Below are 14,353 nucleotides of genomic sequence, written 5' to 3'. Positions count from 1 at the left end.
GAGAAATGCTGAATGATCACGTGACTTGAAGTTATGTCCTGACGTGTCCCCATTCTGGACGGATAAAAATGACCTAATCGTCTTTAGGACTGAGTTTTGTTCTCAGATTAGACAGAAATTTCAATACCACACGCTCTTTGTTTGTTTCCTGGCTGGTCAAAAGGTCAGCTGACCCTGACTTAGCTGTTAAATTGGTGATTAACATTTCAAAAAAACGAACCGGGAGTAATGTGTGTACCTCTCTTCTGGGCCCGGTGGAAAAGTCCAGCTGTGTTAAGAGTTTAGTGCGGCTTCTGTGGATTAGTTGGGAGCACTGCAGTCATGAGATATAAAGTGACACAAACTGCGTTTGGATACCTGGTTTTAAAATGGAATTTAATTAAAAGATCACAACAATGTCAAGGTTTCTTCAAAAGTAGGAAATGATGGAAACGTAAGCAGGGTTTTAGGAGAGGGGATGCAGGAACATGGGTCATTTCCTCTGAACTTTATCATCGGGTTTCAGTCCTCTCTGGGACGGCAGACATTTTCCTCGCTGTGCCATCTCCTTTTGCGGTATGCTGTTGAATTCTGACCATCCTTGGTTAAATCAAGGCATTTTCCCCTCACCGCCTCTCACAGAGTTGAAGTTTAAGCAGCCTCGCTGGAGGAAACAGCCTCGCTTGCTCATTTCACAGGAAACACCAAGTGTTCAGGCCTCCAAACAAGCACATGACAGGAAAAGAAAGGAGCACTGAGCCGCTACTTATTGATTACTTTCTTTGAACAACTGCAAAAAATATGGCTCTTCATTGTTTTCCTTTACGTCCTTGAATTGTTAATGTGTGCAAAGGGGAATGGGTGCATTAAGAATGAACAGGAAGAGAGAATGGCTGTTTACTTCTAAAGAAAGAAGAAAGCAGTTAAAGGTTGTAAATGAGACTAAATTGAATAAATCCACATTAAATTTTCAAGCATGGACTTACAAGAACAATGAAGAAGTTCTTGTTAAACTAGGGGTCAGTTCTGCTCTTGGAGCAGAGAATTGTACCGTAACGTTTACAGAACGTGCAACAGAGCCACGCTCCCCTCCCAGCAGGATCCCAGGTTAGCCGGCCAGGTGCGGTGGAAACCAAGCCCTTTGTTTGCAGTGGCTAGAAGAGATCACATTACCCTACATTATTCAGCTCCAGCTGCAGTCATCCTCTCCTTCCTCCAAACTCATCTCACCTCTCTTTGTTCCTCCTTTTGTTCCCTCGCTTGTCGGCCCTGCACCGCTTTGGCTTACCTGGGTAACGCGGGAGCTGGTAGAGTTACCCAGCGATCTGTGAGAGGACAGAGACATACAGCAGGAGGGGAAAACTGCAGCAGCTTCTCCAGCAGATATCTGGACTGGCCAAAGTAGAAAACGTGCAGCTCCAAGATAGATGCATGTGCCAGCGTAAAGCTCCAGGTGTGTTTTTACCCAGTGGCCTGAATAGATGTGGTACATAAATGGAACGGCACCACTGTTAGCAGCTCCGCCTGTGCTGCTCCTGTTATGACAAGTCAACATTTCTTTTGTTAAAAGGCCTTTTGTATCAGCAGAAAAGGCACAATGATGATGAATAAGAGTGCACTTAGGTTAAGGTAAGCATGAAGATGTAGGTAGAAGTAACATTTTATAATCACTTTTAGATAAGATGAACATCTCAGAGTCGATGTGGTGTATTTGACCTGTTAGGATGTGTTAGGAATCCAGTCAGGAAGTTCTCTCGCACCTGCTTTGTTCTGGGGATTTTGGCAAGTCCTTTATGGGGGAACAGCACCAGGGCAGCGGTGGTTTGGAGTTTAGAGCAGCCTGCCTGTGACTCAGGCTTCCAGTCCCACCGATAGTTGCATCAGGAAGGGCGTCCAGTGGAAAACTCGTGCTTAGTCAAACATTCACAACTCAGTCATCTGTGGAGACTCTTAAAGGAGACAGCAGAACGACGGTCGTCAAGACCTGTGAGTTTATTTAGTCCTGGGGAATGTCTGGCCTGATAGGTTTTGCCGTCACCACAAAGGTACCGCAGGCGGACAGTGTCACATGCAGGGCCGGTTCCTGGTGATGCCTGAAAGACGATTCTCATGCTTTAAATACACCTGCTTTGCACACAGACTATTTTGTGTCATGGAATATTCAAATTCATCCCTGCACTGATAGTAATCATCAGAGTACTACCAGCCACAAATCACACTGTGCGTTGTCAGTGGCAGCAGGCAAATTAGAGGCTCTGAGCAGAGTAGCAGAGCTGTGTGTTTGTGGTTTACATTTTCTGTTTCAGCGTGCCGAGTTCTTTCATATCAGGTGCATTTAATACTACAAACGTGTCGTTTATCTGATTTGTTGAGTCAGTAAAGCTAATCTTGGTACACATCAAACTTGCAAGACAATATACAGACTTTTATATCCATAGGAAAATAAAGAAAATGCCATTATTTACATTATCTGTCACAGGCTCCCTCAGAACTAAACAGCCATCGTCCAACAGAGCCAACCCTCAGTCATTTGTTTCTTGAGAGCAACAGGAAGTCAAGACTTGAAGCAGCCAGTGGCTCATGATGATAGATGGAAATTAAATGTATATAATTTGGTAATAATGTCTCGGTATCAGAGACTCGTTGTACCCTCTGAAACGCCAGAAGAATTGATGTCCTCCAAGATACTCGGCTTGTCTTACAGCGTTGGATGTGCTTCAGTATAGATGTTGTGAGCAGCAATAGCGGTGTAGTAACGGTGGAATATGGTCGCCAGGTAGCTTGTGTGGGCACGGTGTATGTTTCCTCCCTGTGGTCTCTTCCATTCTCTCGTGGGCAGATGGCAAAGCCATGTCTGGATCCCCTCATGCTTTATTAATGGTCAGCGCGCAGCACGCGACGCCACCAGGCAGCGCTCCTCTTTTGTCTGGGGCCCCTTCATCCATCTCCACTGACTCACCTATTCCAGGGTGGCATCTCTAACCACACAACACTGTGCCGCTGGTCAATATTTGAAAGCTTCATTCATTATATACGAGACAACGCTCCCTGTGCTGCCCCCACCTGGCTCTCCACGACTTCATGGCCCTTTTGCTTGTTTTTGTGTTTGGATCTCCTGTTGTGGTTTTGGGTTATCTTCATTTTGTCAGTCAGTCTCCGGTTGTCAGTCTCGGTCTTGATCTATGAATAACTGTTGTATTCGGTTTTCTTATGTGGAGAAGAGCACAGTAAACATTGAACAGATTGCCATAGCTTGATGGAAAATTATTTACTGAAACATAAAGAACAACCTTGAGCAGATTTTCCAACGTGGAGCCATCTGGTCAGTGTTGGTATTGGATTAGGATTACTGTCATAGAACCTGATTCTTCAAAATCAGCATTTATGGAGTTTAAAACAAAGTCCAGCTGCTATAACAGGGTAGCCAGTCTGCCTTTGTGATTCTGTCAAAGTCTGGAGATATTACAAGAGGATATCAGATGCTATAGATGTTTGTTTTTAGTGTTTACTCATCATAGGTCAATATTTTTAATTGAACTAGTTGAGCAGTATCAAAATATTAGCCTAGCATAAACACGACGGTTTGTCCTTGTTTGCTGCAGCATTAGAACAGTCGTTGGATAAATTGAACTAGAACACTGTATACATCGATGCTGTTAGATTGTACTCAGCAAAAGTTTTAATCTCCAGAGTTACTCGATTAAAACTTTTTCCCATCTTTGTGGACAGCAAATGGATTCATTCACCACTTTCTTGGCTGAGTATTTCCTCGTTATCCCTGAGGTATTGTAGGGAAACATTAGGGCTCGTAAAGTTGCTCCAGCTCACCGCTAGTATTTACTACGGACTGTTTTAAGGAAACCTATAAATTATATATTAGTAATTTGATGATAGCTGCCTGATTGCTCTTTTAGGTTTTATCTTTGTTGAGGCTTCAGTGTTTCATTTGGCGTGTTGAAGTTATCACAGCCTTGGAGCCGTCTCCCAGATTAAGAGGTTGTCATAACATCCAGTCAGATAATTGCAGGGCGCACAGCATCGCTGGGGTTAAAGGGATGATGAGGACAAGCAAGGGAAGGATCAGTCCAAATATATTTACTTTAAATTAGAGTTTGACTTGAACAAACACTGTGCAATGGCAAGAGAGATAAACAATATCATATTAGTGCTGTCTTGAGTTTCGGGTGCCCTGAACTTGTTGAGTGATCCTGAAACCAGCCTGTCCAGATCCTGTCACAACAGATCCACACCAACACATCAGATCCCAGTAAAGGGAATATATTAAATTGTTTCAATATATGAAATAACACTGATGTTGTTTCGTACAGTGTAAGCGGCATCATAAAATCAACCCTCCTTTTTCTTTTGAGGACTCTTTCAGTTTGTTTCCAAAGAAATCCTCCTGGTTTTTTTCCATGCTTGTGTTTGTTTGCTCAGCCTGTGTGTGCGTCTGTTTGTTTGTCTGCTCCTCCAGTTCTTCAGAAAGGACCAGGGGGACTTCTTCATCGGCTGCTTGTTTCTAACGGAGCTGAGCACACCCTTCGTCTCCCTGGGGAAGATACTTATTCAGGTGAGACAGCACGTACGCGTGTGCATCCGCCTGGATCTAACTGGGAGGTCCCGCACGCCGCCCCTTCACTCACACAGGGCTTCAGCAGTAGAACACAAAGGCCGCGCTTTCTCTGTCAGACAGGTCAGCTGCCGCACAGCCAGGCCGGACAATCATTTGCTCGAACCTGGATCCGTCCAATCACAGCTTGGCAACTGTAACTAAGCACTACAGGCCCGTCCACAGCTTTGTGTTTCTCTACTTGCTGTGCGCACCGGGCTGCACTCAGAGCAGTACGCAGCATTTCAAGTTTGGAGTTTGTTTTCTGCTTCTGTTTTCCAACCACTCCAAAAAAAAACAAAACAAAAAAACAAAAAGACAAATGCAGACCTGGACGGAATGGACTGAGCTGAGTGGTTTTATCCACAAGCATTAGCATGACGGCACTCTCAACACCAGGAGCTAGATCTGTATCTACCTGAACAGTACTGCACTAGCGTCTGTTTCTAAACGTACCCTCCCACAATCAAACCGTATTCTGTTTAAAAGAAATGTCATTTAATTTCAATAGAGCAATGGAAAATACTGTTGAGTTACCTCAACAGATCATTAGGCCTGTTTACTCAGCAGATGTAAACCTGTTGTGAGTGATGAGGTCCAGGCAGGCCTGGTAAGCCTCGTTTTCCTCTGGATCCTCCAGATCCTCACCCAGATAGAAGTATTAAAATATAGCAGGGACGAATCATTTGGCAGGAAAAGACGAGCTGTGTTCATGTAAAGAAGCATGTTTTAGGGACTGTCTTTTCCTCGTTGCTCGTTGCTCAGGCCGGTGAACCTCCATTCAGCCCTGTTCTTATGCAACTCCCACTCAGGTGCTTTGCTTGGCCCTGCATCGTCAGAAGCCCGAGTATCTCCATTTCATTTGGGATGTTGCTTGTCACTGTTCTATCAATAATTAAGGTGCATAGCTCACCAAAAAGAAAACATCAGTCAGCAGCATTCGGCGAAGAAGCCACGGCACTGTTCACTCTCCCCTCGTCCAGCGCAGCTAATGTTTCACTGGTTGCAGCCATGCAGAGGTCATTACAGCACACACTGTATGTACAGTTTAGTGAAATGCTGCATGCCTTACAATGCATTAATCCAGGAATAGAAGAGCCTTGGCGAGCACCTCCAGTTAAACCAGTGGAGCATGGCCTCTCAGGGCTCTGCTGACATCTGCTGTCAGCTGGGGAAAAAGAGCAAAAGCAGAGCCGCACTGCTGCCCCCTTCTGGATCAGGTCAGGCAATAACACAAACTCCAAATTCAGATCTGATCTTCATTGTTTGGCATGACTGGAAATAATGGTGAGGAAAGAATAGAATAAAAATCTAAAGCCGTCAATTCATGTAGAACTCTGTGACTGGAAACAAATTTACTTTTATCTCAGAGAAAAGATGAATGTGTTTCACAGAACAAACAGTTTTGACTTGTTTAGAGAAATGAACTTAAATACTAAAGGTGGCAGTCTGCTGTAGTAAATATAGCAGCTGAAAGTTTTCCGCCTGTTTTGACGTCTGGGTAACAGTTTGTTCTCGCGGCGTTCTGTTGAGAGAAGTTGTTTGCACTGTGTTCCTCCGCGCTCCTCTAAACTCTGTCATCTCCCTCCACATGGCGTCCTCCACCAGCTCAGCCTCCAGGACTGCTGGCTGCACAAGGCCAACGGCGGCATGGTACTGTTCACCTTTTTCATGTGCCGCATCGCCCTCTTCCCCTTCATGTACTGGATGTACGGCCGCCACTACGGCATCCCGCTGTACAGCGTCCCCTTCCACCTGCCGCTGTCCACCAACCTGGGCAACTCCTGCATCCTGGCGCCGCAGGTCTACTGGTTCGTCCTGCTCTGCCGGAAGGGCTACCGCCTGTACCAGCGCAGCCGCAGGCCGGCGGCGGCGGCGGCGCCCGCCCTCTCCGACAGCGCCAAGGACGATTGATGTCCGGCCTGCCACCGCCCGCTCAAGCCGCACACTCCGCTACTAACGCAGTTCAACCCCACCATCTGTACTGTAGGACACCAGGACTGCCTGCTCTCCTCTCACCTCCCCCTCCCTCCCCGACACTCGCCTCCCCGGACCTCCTCACCACCGATCTGATTCTACTACTGACGTTTTGGAGATTGGGGTGTTTTTTTTTTTTTTTTTTTTTTTTGGGATTTGACTCTTGCCTGGATCTTGCTGAAGTGCTACACTGTCTGACTGGAGGAAGGTCACGCTCTCCTCACCGCGAGTGAAATAAACCAGAAACTAAAGGGGAGCTTCCGAGGAGAGACTTTATCTTATCTCTTACTCCTACTGAGTTTACAGCTGCTGCTGAGTGGGACCGTCTGTTACAGCCTGCGTGAGTGAACCTCACCGAAGGTCGTATTTAATTCTCTGGGGTTGTTTTTTTTTTTTTTTCCTTTTCTTCTATAAGAGTGATGTATCACTGCGCTGCTTATCCTCTCCTATCCATGCATTTCTCACAGAAGGATCAAGGTCTGTGGTGGGTGGGATGCATATTCAGGCAGTATTAGCGGGATAGCGATGCGAGTCTCACAGGTCACCTCATCCACTGTAAAAGAAAACGGCTACCTTGTTCACGCTCTGTTAATGCGATAGCCTCTCATCATTTATCTCTCTTACAGCATGGCATCAGTTACAAAAACGAGCTATTAATCCCGATTAATTTTATTGGGGTTTCCTTTTTTTTTTTTGTTTTAGCTTTTAGATCATTTCAGGATTTCATTTTGACCTCATCATCAATGTCTCCTTCCTACAGTCCATTACTTATTTTGCAAATTTAGACTCACCTTCAGTAATACACCAACCGAAAGTCCCTTAAAGTTTGAATAATAATAACATGAAGCCATAATTTTACTTAAAACAAATCACCCTCTTCAGAGAAATACAATGTATTTCTTATACTTAAACCTGAAGGAGCCACAAGGTTGATTTTTGATGTCTTAGAGTGTATATATCTGTACATAATGAGGGTTTGTTAAATGTTTTGATCATATTGGAGGGTTGCAGCTGACAGGGCTGGTGGATGACTCTGAGGGTCTGATGTGATTTGGGGGGGGGGGGTTACAATAACACAGCATCGTCCTGTGAGGGTTAAAGGTTGGGTAGTTTGAACCTCATTTTCAGGTCAGGGCGACGGAGAGGGAACGTTCTGAGCAGTCAGCCACATTAAAACTGAAGTGGTGAGGAGATACTGAGAATAATCCTAACGTCTATTTACACATTATTTTTGGAGATTTTTATGCAATCGTGGATCAGGTGGTGCAGTGAGCACTTAACACACAGGGCTGTATATAACGAGCATTTTTAGAGAATTGCGTAACGTTTCAGTTTCATGAAGAAAAAAAACTACTTTTAGATGCTAAAGCTGCAGCGTGTGCTGATGCTATGATTATGACAGATTTTTATTGGTATATGAAAGAAAATTAGCATCTCACACTTCATTTTTTTAAAAGTCATTCATGATTATTCCTCCACTTTAGAACCTGAAGTTAATGTGTAATAATATATCTCTATTTTTTATTTTAATGCCATTATTTGGACTTTTTTTTTTTTTTTTTTTTTTTTAATTTTACTAGAGAAAAGTTGTATAAATAGGTGGGGGAATTGAGCCGGGGGTCAAACTGTGGACTCGCTGCGCATTAATCCACCCCTAATGTATCAGATTTGTCCCTATGATGAGTTTTTAAACACTTAGGCTTAAAAGTAATTATTTAAATAACCCAATAATGGCCTTTTTGTGTCCTTTAAATTTAAACTATGCAAAAAATAAAAAAAATCTGCGGTGCATGTTTACCGATTCCTAATCAAGTGATCCACACTTTATTATTACAATTTCTACTCCTAATCATTGTTTAGTTGTTTGCGTCTCTCAAAAGTCCCCCTTACTGATGACTCTTTCAAGAAAAAAAGCTCATGCGATGGACGTTTACACTCACTGGTGCTGTCACTGTAGAATATGATGCACTGCGACATGCAAACAATAATGTTATCGCATTTATTTTCATGGTAACACGAATGCTAAAAAAAAAAAAACAAATTCTAAAAGGTTGCGCACAGCATAAATGTTTAGACTTTCGTTTTAAATTTCAAAATGTTGAACCTCTGAGAAACATTTGTGTCGTGATCGCTTTCTTTCTCACTTTCATTGAAATGGGAACTATCGAAAATGGTGAAAAACAGCGAAGTCAAGCACAATATCTTATCTCCAGGTGAAGTCAGAGGTTTGAATCCAGTTAAAGTCAGGTTTATTTAAATCTTCCAGCACTGTTCACACACACAAAAAAAAACCAAAAACAGCAATTCCAAAAGTTACAGAAACTGCTGCTTTTTGTCTTTTGTCCACTGGAGGCTTCTGCGCTTATCTCAGAATAATGACATAATAAAAGTGAGTATAGAAATAACATTAACCCTCTGTACCTTATAGTCAAATAAAAATTCTTAAATTTTAATTTTTTATTGACATAAGGTGAAACCTCTCTTTAAAATGTTATTTTTACACATAATATAAGATTTTCTATCTATAAATGTAACTTTCCCTTACTGCAGCTGTTGTGTTTCATATTAAAAACATAATTCCATATCTACCTGCATATTGATCCAGTATACTTAAAAAAAAAAAAAAAAAAAAAAAAAAAAGGTGGCTAAAATAAAGAATTTATCTACATTGAAAACAAATAGTGCCCTTTTTCAAAATATGTTCCAAACGAAAGTTTCTCAATGAGCAGGAGGCCAAGGGGTGAATGTGGACACTTCCATAGACTTCATGGTTTTGTTTCTTGGAACAGTTTCGCTGGTTGAAATGAAAGGAAGCTGCATGCGTCCCCCAGAGCAGAAATAATTGTGACTCCTCTGATTTAAAGGGTTCGAAGTGGAAGTTGCTGAGCGCGGTGGTCGGTCAGCGGCGTGTTTGCTGACCAGCAGCGTGGGGTGGTGGCAGAAGGGGGGGTGTCGGGGGCTCCCACTGCCCGCCGGCTGAATGATGGGCCTGTTTGTCTGTTCTTGGCTGCAGCCCAGCCAGCGCAGGCCTCTTTTTGTCCACTGTTACTGGAAACATCCCACTCTCTTTTGTCCTGCGTTTCTGCGTTTCTCTCGGCCGAGTGAACACACTCTCACTCTCTCTGTGACGCCTCCAATAACTCCACCTTCAGCGTTTGGATTAGAAGAAAAACCCCGATACATATCGTTTATCAACCGTTTCTGCTCTGCTGGCCGCCATCATCTCCGTATCTCTGCAGCTTCCCTCAGCTGAACTCACCAGAGGTTTAGTCATTCAAAAAATAGATCATACTAAATGTATGGTGCTATTATAGGAGCAAAGTGTCTGCACGCATTATATCATACATTTCTCCTAATTGTAATATCGACTTGCCAATACGCATATCACAAAACACTGAACTGCAATGCAGCCTGTTTCAATACATCTGAAAAAAACAAATGACAACAAATATGCTGGCATTCCTGAGTACTAATTGATAATAATTGTAATTAACTGTAATCAAAACATTTTTCTAGACAGACAGCCTTATGTATTTACTGCTTCGTGGCCACTGCAGCAGCAGCATCAAGAAATATTGCAGAAATCAAAGTCAACAAGCGATCCTGCTGAATTGTCTGTATTGATCACATATCATGTAATCACAGTACTCGGCAACATTATCGAATATCACATATTCACCCAGTGCTATGCAGCCTTGATGTGTGCAGTGATGGTTTTATATTTGACAAATCATGTCACCACAAGTCATTTTACTTCTATAATAGCTCCATAAAGTGAAAATGCCTTTAGGAACAGTGTCCCCACAAAATATATGAACAGCATCATGACACAAAGCTTCACGGCGGTTCAACATCCCAGAGTCACATTATTTTTGATGAATTTTCAGAAATTTCCACTTCTGATGTTTCGTGAAAACACACACAAAAAGTCCTGAAGGATCTACAATGTTAAATGTAGTGGTTGGCGCCATATATACATATATTTAAAGCATGAATACAGAAAATACAACATTCCACTGCTTCATTGACCCTGAAGCCATGGTGCATGCCCACAGCTCAAATGGAATCCATCGCCTTGCAATATGAAGCCAATCCCGAGTGAATTTAAAAGAAGATCTGCAGAGTTTGCTCCGCGCACAGCCATCGGACCAGAAGCCACAGCAGTTTGATCGCTGTCCGGGCGGATCACTGCCACGCAGCCGAGAGTCCCTCAAACAGAACGAGCAGTTTCTGCACGTCACTCTGAGAAAAAAATAGATAAACAGATAGGAAAAAAAGAAGTTCATCCTCTTTGCTCAGGGTTTGATGAAGTGGATGAAAAGACGTGTGGTTGATTGTAGGATGATTGAGGCGGATTCTGCAGATGGTATGCTGTTTCTTTTCTATATATAAATATGAATATATATTTTAAAGGAGGTTGTTTTACCTGATAGATTTGACTTCTATTTATGCTTCCTGACACGGCTTGTGATACTTCAACTTGTGAGGGTTGGTAAACCAAAGACTGTCAGGCACTTTAGTTCATCACGGTAACTGTAGTAATGTGAATTTATTGCTTTTTGTTTTGTTTTGTTTTCTTCCTCATGCTGGTTTGTCTGATTTGTCTTGATGGCTGAGTTGTCCATTTCTCGCCCTGCAGTCTTATCCTCTCTCTGGGTCTTACAGGGTGACCAGTGCTGGGAAGTACGGGAGGAAATCCACACTTATCCTTCTGTTCCCACTTCCTGTACACACTAAGGCTAGCACACTGGCTGTGCAGCTTCATCACTCATCATCTTATCATTCTTGACTACATTAAACACTAATATCGTGTGATTCTCTGACCTTGTTTTTGTACATATGGGCATTTCGTTTGTGGCGCCGACCCTCGACAACGAGCCCCTTCACGATGTCGGGCGATATTGAACAGTTGCTTGAGTGAGAGAACTGACCTTTGTTTCCGTACGCTGTGCGATTTTTCTCACGTGAAAGACAGATGGCGGCGATATCTTAAAACTCCCGAGTCATTCAGTGTGAGGAGCTCATGCCTCCGCCTCACTCTAGGGGGCAGTGCTGAGCACACTGTTACCTAAAAACTCCACATTTAAGTATTTATTTCTGACTTATATAGTTTTGTTTTTTCAATTGCATGAGTTAATGGGCATTGGATATCATCACAACCACTGCGGGTTTAAAGGAGGTACAAAGGTCGTTTCACACAATCGGGAGTCAAGCTACTTTTTAAATTTACGCTTCTCTATTGGCTTTATTTATTTACAGATGCGACTGCGACAGAGTCAGTACTTCACCACACGTCGCACAGCGCGACAGCTGGCAGTCAGATCGGACTGCTGAACTCGCACAGCGCTAAAGCTTCATCTTCTGTGTTTTCAATGGTTTCACTACTTTCTGTGTGTCACATATCCACGCAGGGTCGGCCGGTTTATAAGCTAGAGCGAGGCGGTGGTCTCACGCCATGAAAATTCCAGCTCACGGTGAAAGTTTTAGGCGGATTTAGATTTTTTTTTTTTTTTTTTTTTTTTTAAAGCACTGCAAAAAGGAAAAAAAAAAAAACTGTGTTGCTGGGACTGATTTTGATCTGCGAACAGTGAACCAAACTTGGTCTCCAGTGCCTTGTGAAAGAAAAAAAAACAAAACATCTGTTTGTGATACCCACAAAACTCAGTGTGAAAGAGCTACGGCGGCAGGTTGTGTTTACAGGTTGTGGCTGTATTTATCCTGTTCTTCATCATCATCATCATCATCATCGTAACCCTACGCTATCGTCGTTTGTCTCCACTGGTTGATGAAACCATTTGAATCAAACTGGGATGCATTAGAAGGTAGACTAAGAGTAGATCTTGTCATTTATATGCATATTTTCTAGAATTTCACATTTCGTCATTTATTTAAATGATCCAACAAATCTTTCGTTTATTTTTTTTTTATTATTATTATTATTCTAGACGGGTCATTTGGAGTTAAACCCTTTAAATCATAGTTTTATGGTAAGCTTGAATTTGTTTGCTGTGTTTCTGTTGTTTTAGCCGGATTTGTATGTTTAAATCTTCACTCACCGCTCTCCACTGACGTAAATGCAGCACATTTCACAACCTTTAACACTTCCTGCCCTATATTATTTTTGATAGCATTGTAATTTTTCATTCATATATATATATATATATATATATATATATATATATATATATACAATTATATAAATATATATATATGTATATATATATATATATATATCAGATTTGATGCATCTGTCCTTTTTTGTAGCGTGACCTTTTTGCAAGACATTTCCTAGCCGAACTGAGACTGGAGCGTTTTCTGATAATTATTTAAAAAAAAATTTAAAAAAAAAAGAGGAATATTGTACTGTAGCTGCAACTTGTGAATTCAGAGCACCCCTTTAAAGATTCAATAAACTTGATTTGATAGACTGTTTTCGAACAGGCGTGTGTTTCATTTCACCTGTGTGCAGACGAATGGCAAGTGTTCCACAGCATCCTACTTTTCCTCCCCAGCTCGGGTGGTTGTGTCGTTTGAACTTCGGCCAGAATAAATGGACAAACGTTCTACCTGATAAAACATGAATGCAGAAAATATCACAATGTACAGTCCATTTCTGAGTTAATTTTTTACTGAAATGAGAAAAAATGCAAGATGCTTGATGTTACTAACCATGAAGGACAATGATTTCTGACATTTCCCTGCATATTTTTTTTTAAAATACTCCTTTTTATTCATGATGGCTTTATCTTTTGTTCGACGTCTTCTTTTTATGTACTGTGTATGTTTTTAAATCTCTGTGTGAGTGCCGTCTCGGCAGTAGATGTTGAACCTAAATGGGGCATTTGTCTCAAAAGTAAAATGAAGAACTTCACAACAACAGTGAGCAAATCAAACATGCAGATCACATGATCCACTGTGGTGATCCTACAAAAATCAGGACATAAGTTAATATCATTAAAAAAGAAATAAACACACAGAACTACATATACCTTACCTCACAGCAAGAGGATCACCAGTTTGAGTTTTGGGACGAGTTTGCATGTTTTCCAGAGATGTTTGATTTCCCCCCACAATCTAAAAACGTGTGCTTGGAGTGAACTGGTGACCCGGATGAAGAGGTATTCCTGTTCTGGCTGCTTCAGTTGTAATGTCAGTTGATGGCCACTCAGCGGCGCTCCTGACTCAAACCCACATTCAAGACTGAGCTGCTTGGCGACTGAAATGGTCATTTCAGATCCAATCTGGAGATTTCAAATGGGAGAGTTTTAATTTTTTTTCATGTTTTAAGAAGCTGAGGATAGGATCAGATATTTTTAATTCATTAATGTTTGTGTTTCCTACAATGGCAGGATGAAGACATGTCAGGTAGTTATTAAGTATTTCAACATTATTTTACTATTATTTAACATATTGTAGCATTTTGTGATATTAAATATAAAGTGCAATACATATAAAATATGTTGTGATTATTTGCATTTATCTCTGAAGCATTTCTGTAATTTAATTTCAACAAAATGTAAAACATCCAGTGTCCATAGGTAGTAACAATAACATCTCATTATTATTAATATTAGTGATAATGATAGTTATTAATATTATTAGTGCTATTTTAATCGCCACAGTCACTGTAGTTTTAAGACAATATGCACAACATGAAATATAAAGTGAGATAGTAATAGTATTATTTCTGATTAATCTTATCATTTTTGCCATATCCAAGCTATCATTCATAAATAGTCATGCTATTTTTCAACTTCTGGGTTTTTGTTTAGTAAATGTAACGAATTT

The 14,353-nt window shown here is 41.6% G+C and overlaps 1 protein-coding gene across 1 annotated transcript in view; it reads left to right on the top strand.

Moving 5' to 3' along the window:
• Nucleotides 1-12,967, top strand: part of tlcd3a (TLC domain containing 3A) — a 28,700-nt gene extending 15,733 nt beyond the window's left edge. Inside the window, exons 4-5 of the mRNA XM_030100917.1 lie at nt 4,454-4,549; nt 6,197-12,967. Of these exons, the coding sequence (XP_029956777.1) occupies nt 4,454-4,549; nt 6,197-6,502 (402 nt within the window). The 3' untranslated portion in view covers nt 6,503-12,967. The remainder of the gene's footprint in view (nt 1-4,453; nt 4,550-6,196) is intronic.
• The last annotated feature ends 1,386 nt before the right edge of the window (nt 12,968-14,353 follow it).

Source organism: Salarias fasciatus, chromosome 10 (genome assembly GCF_902148845.1).
Source record: "Salarias fasciatus chromosome 10, fSalaFa1.1, whole genome shotgun sequence".
Lineage (NCBI taxonomy): Eukaryota > Metazoa > Chordata > Actinopteri > Blenniiformes > Blenniidae > Salarias > Salarias fasciatus.
Note: the sequence above shows the minus strand (reverse complement) of the source record. Positions and strands in the feature narration are given on the sequence as shown.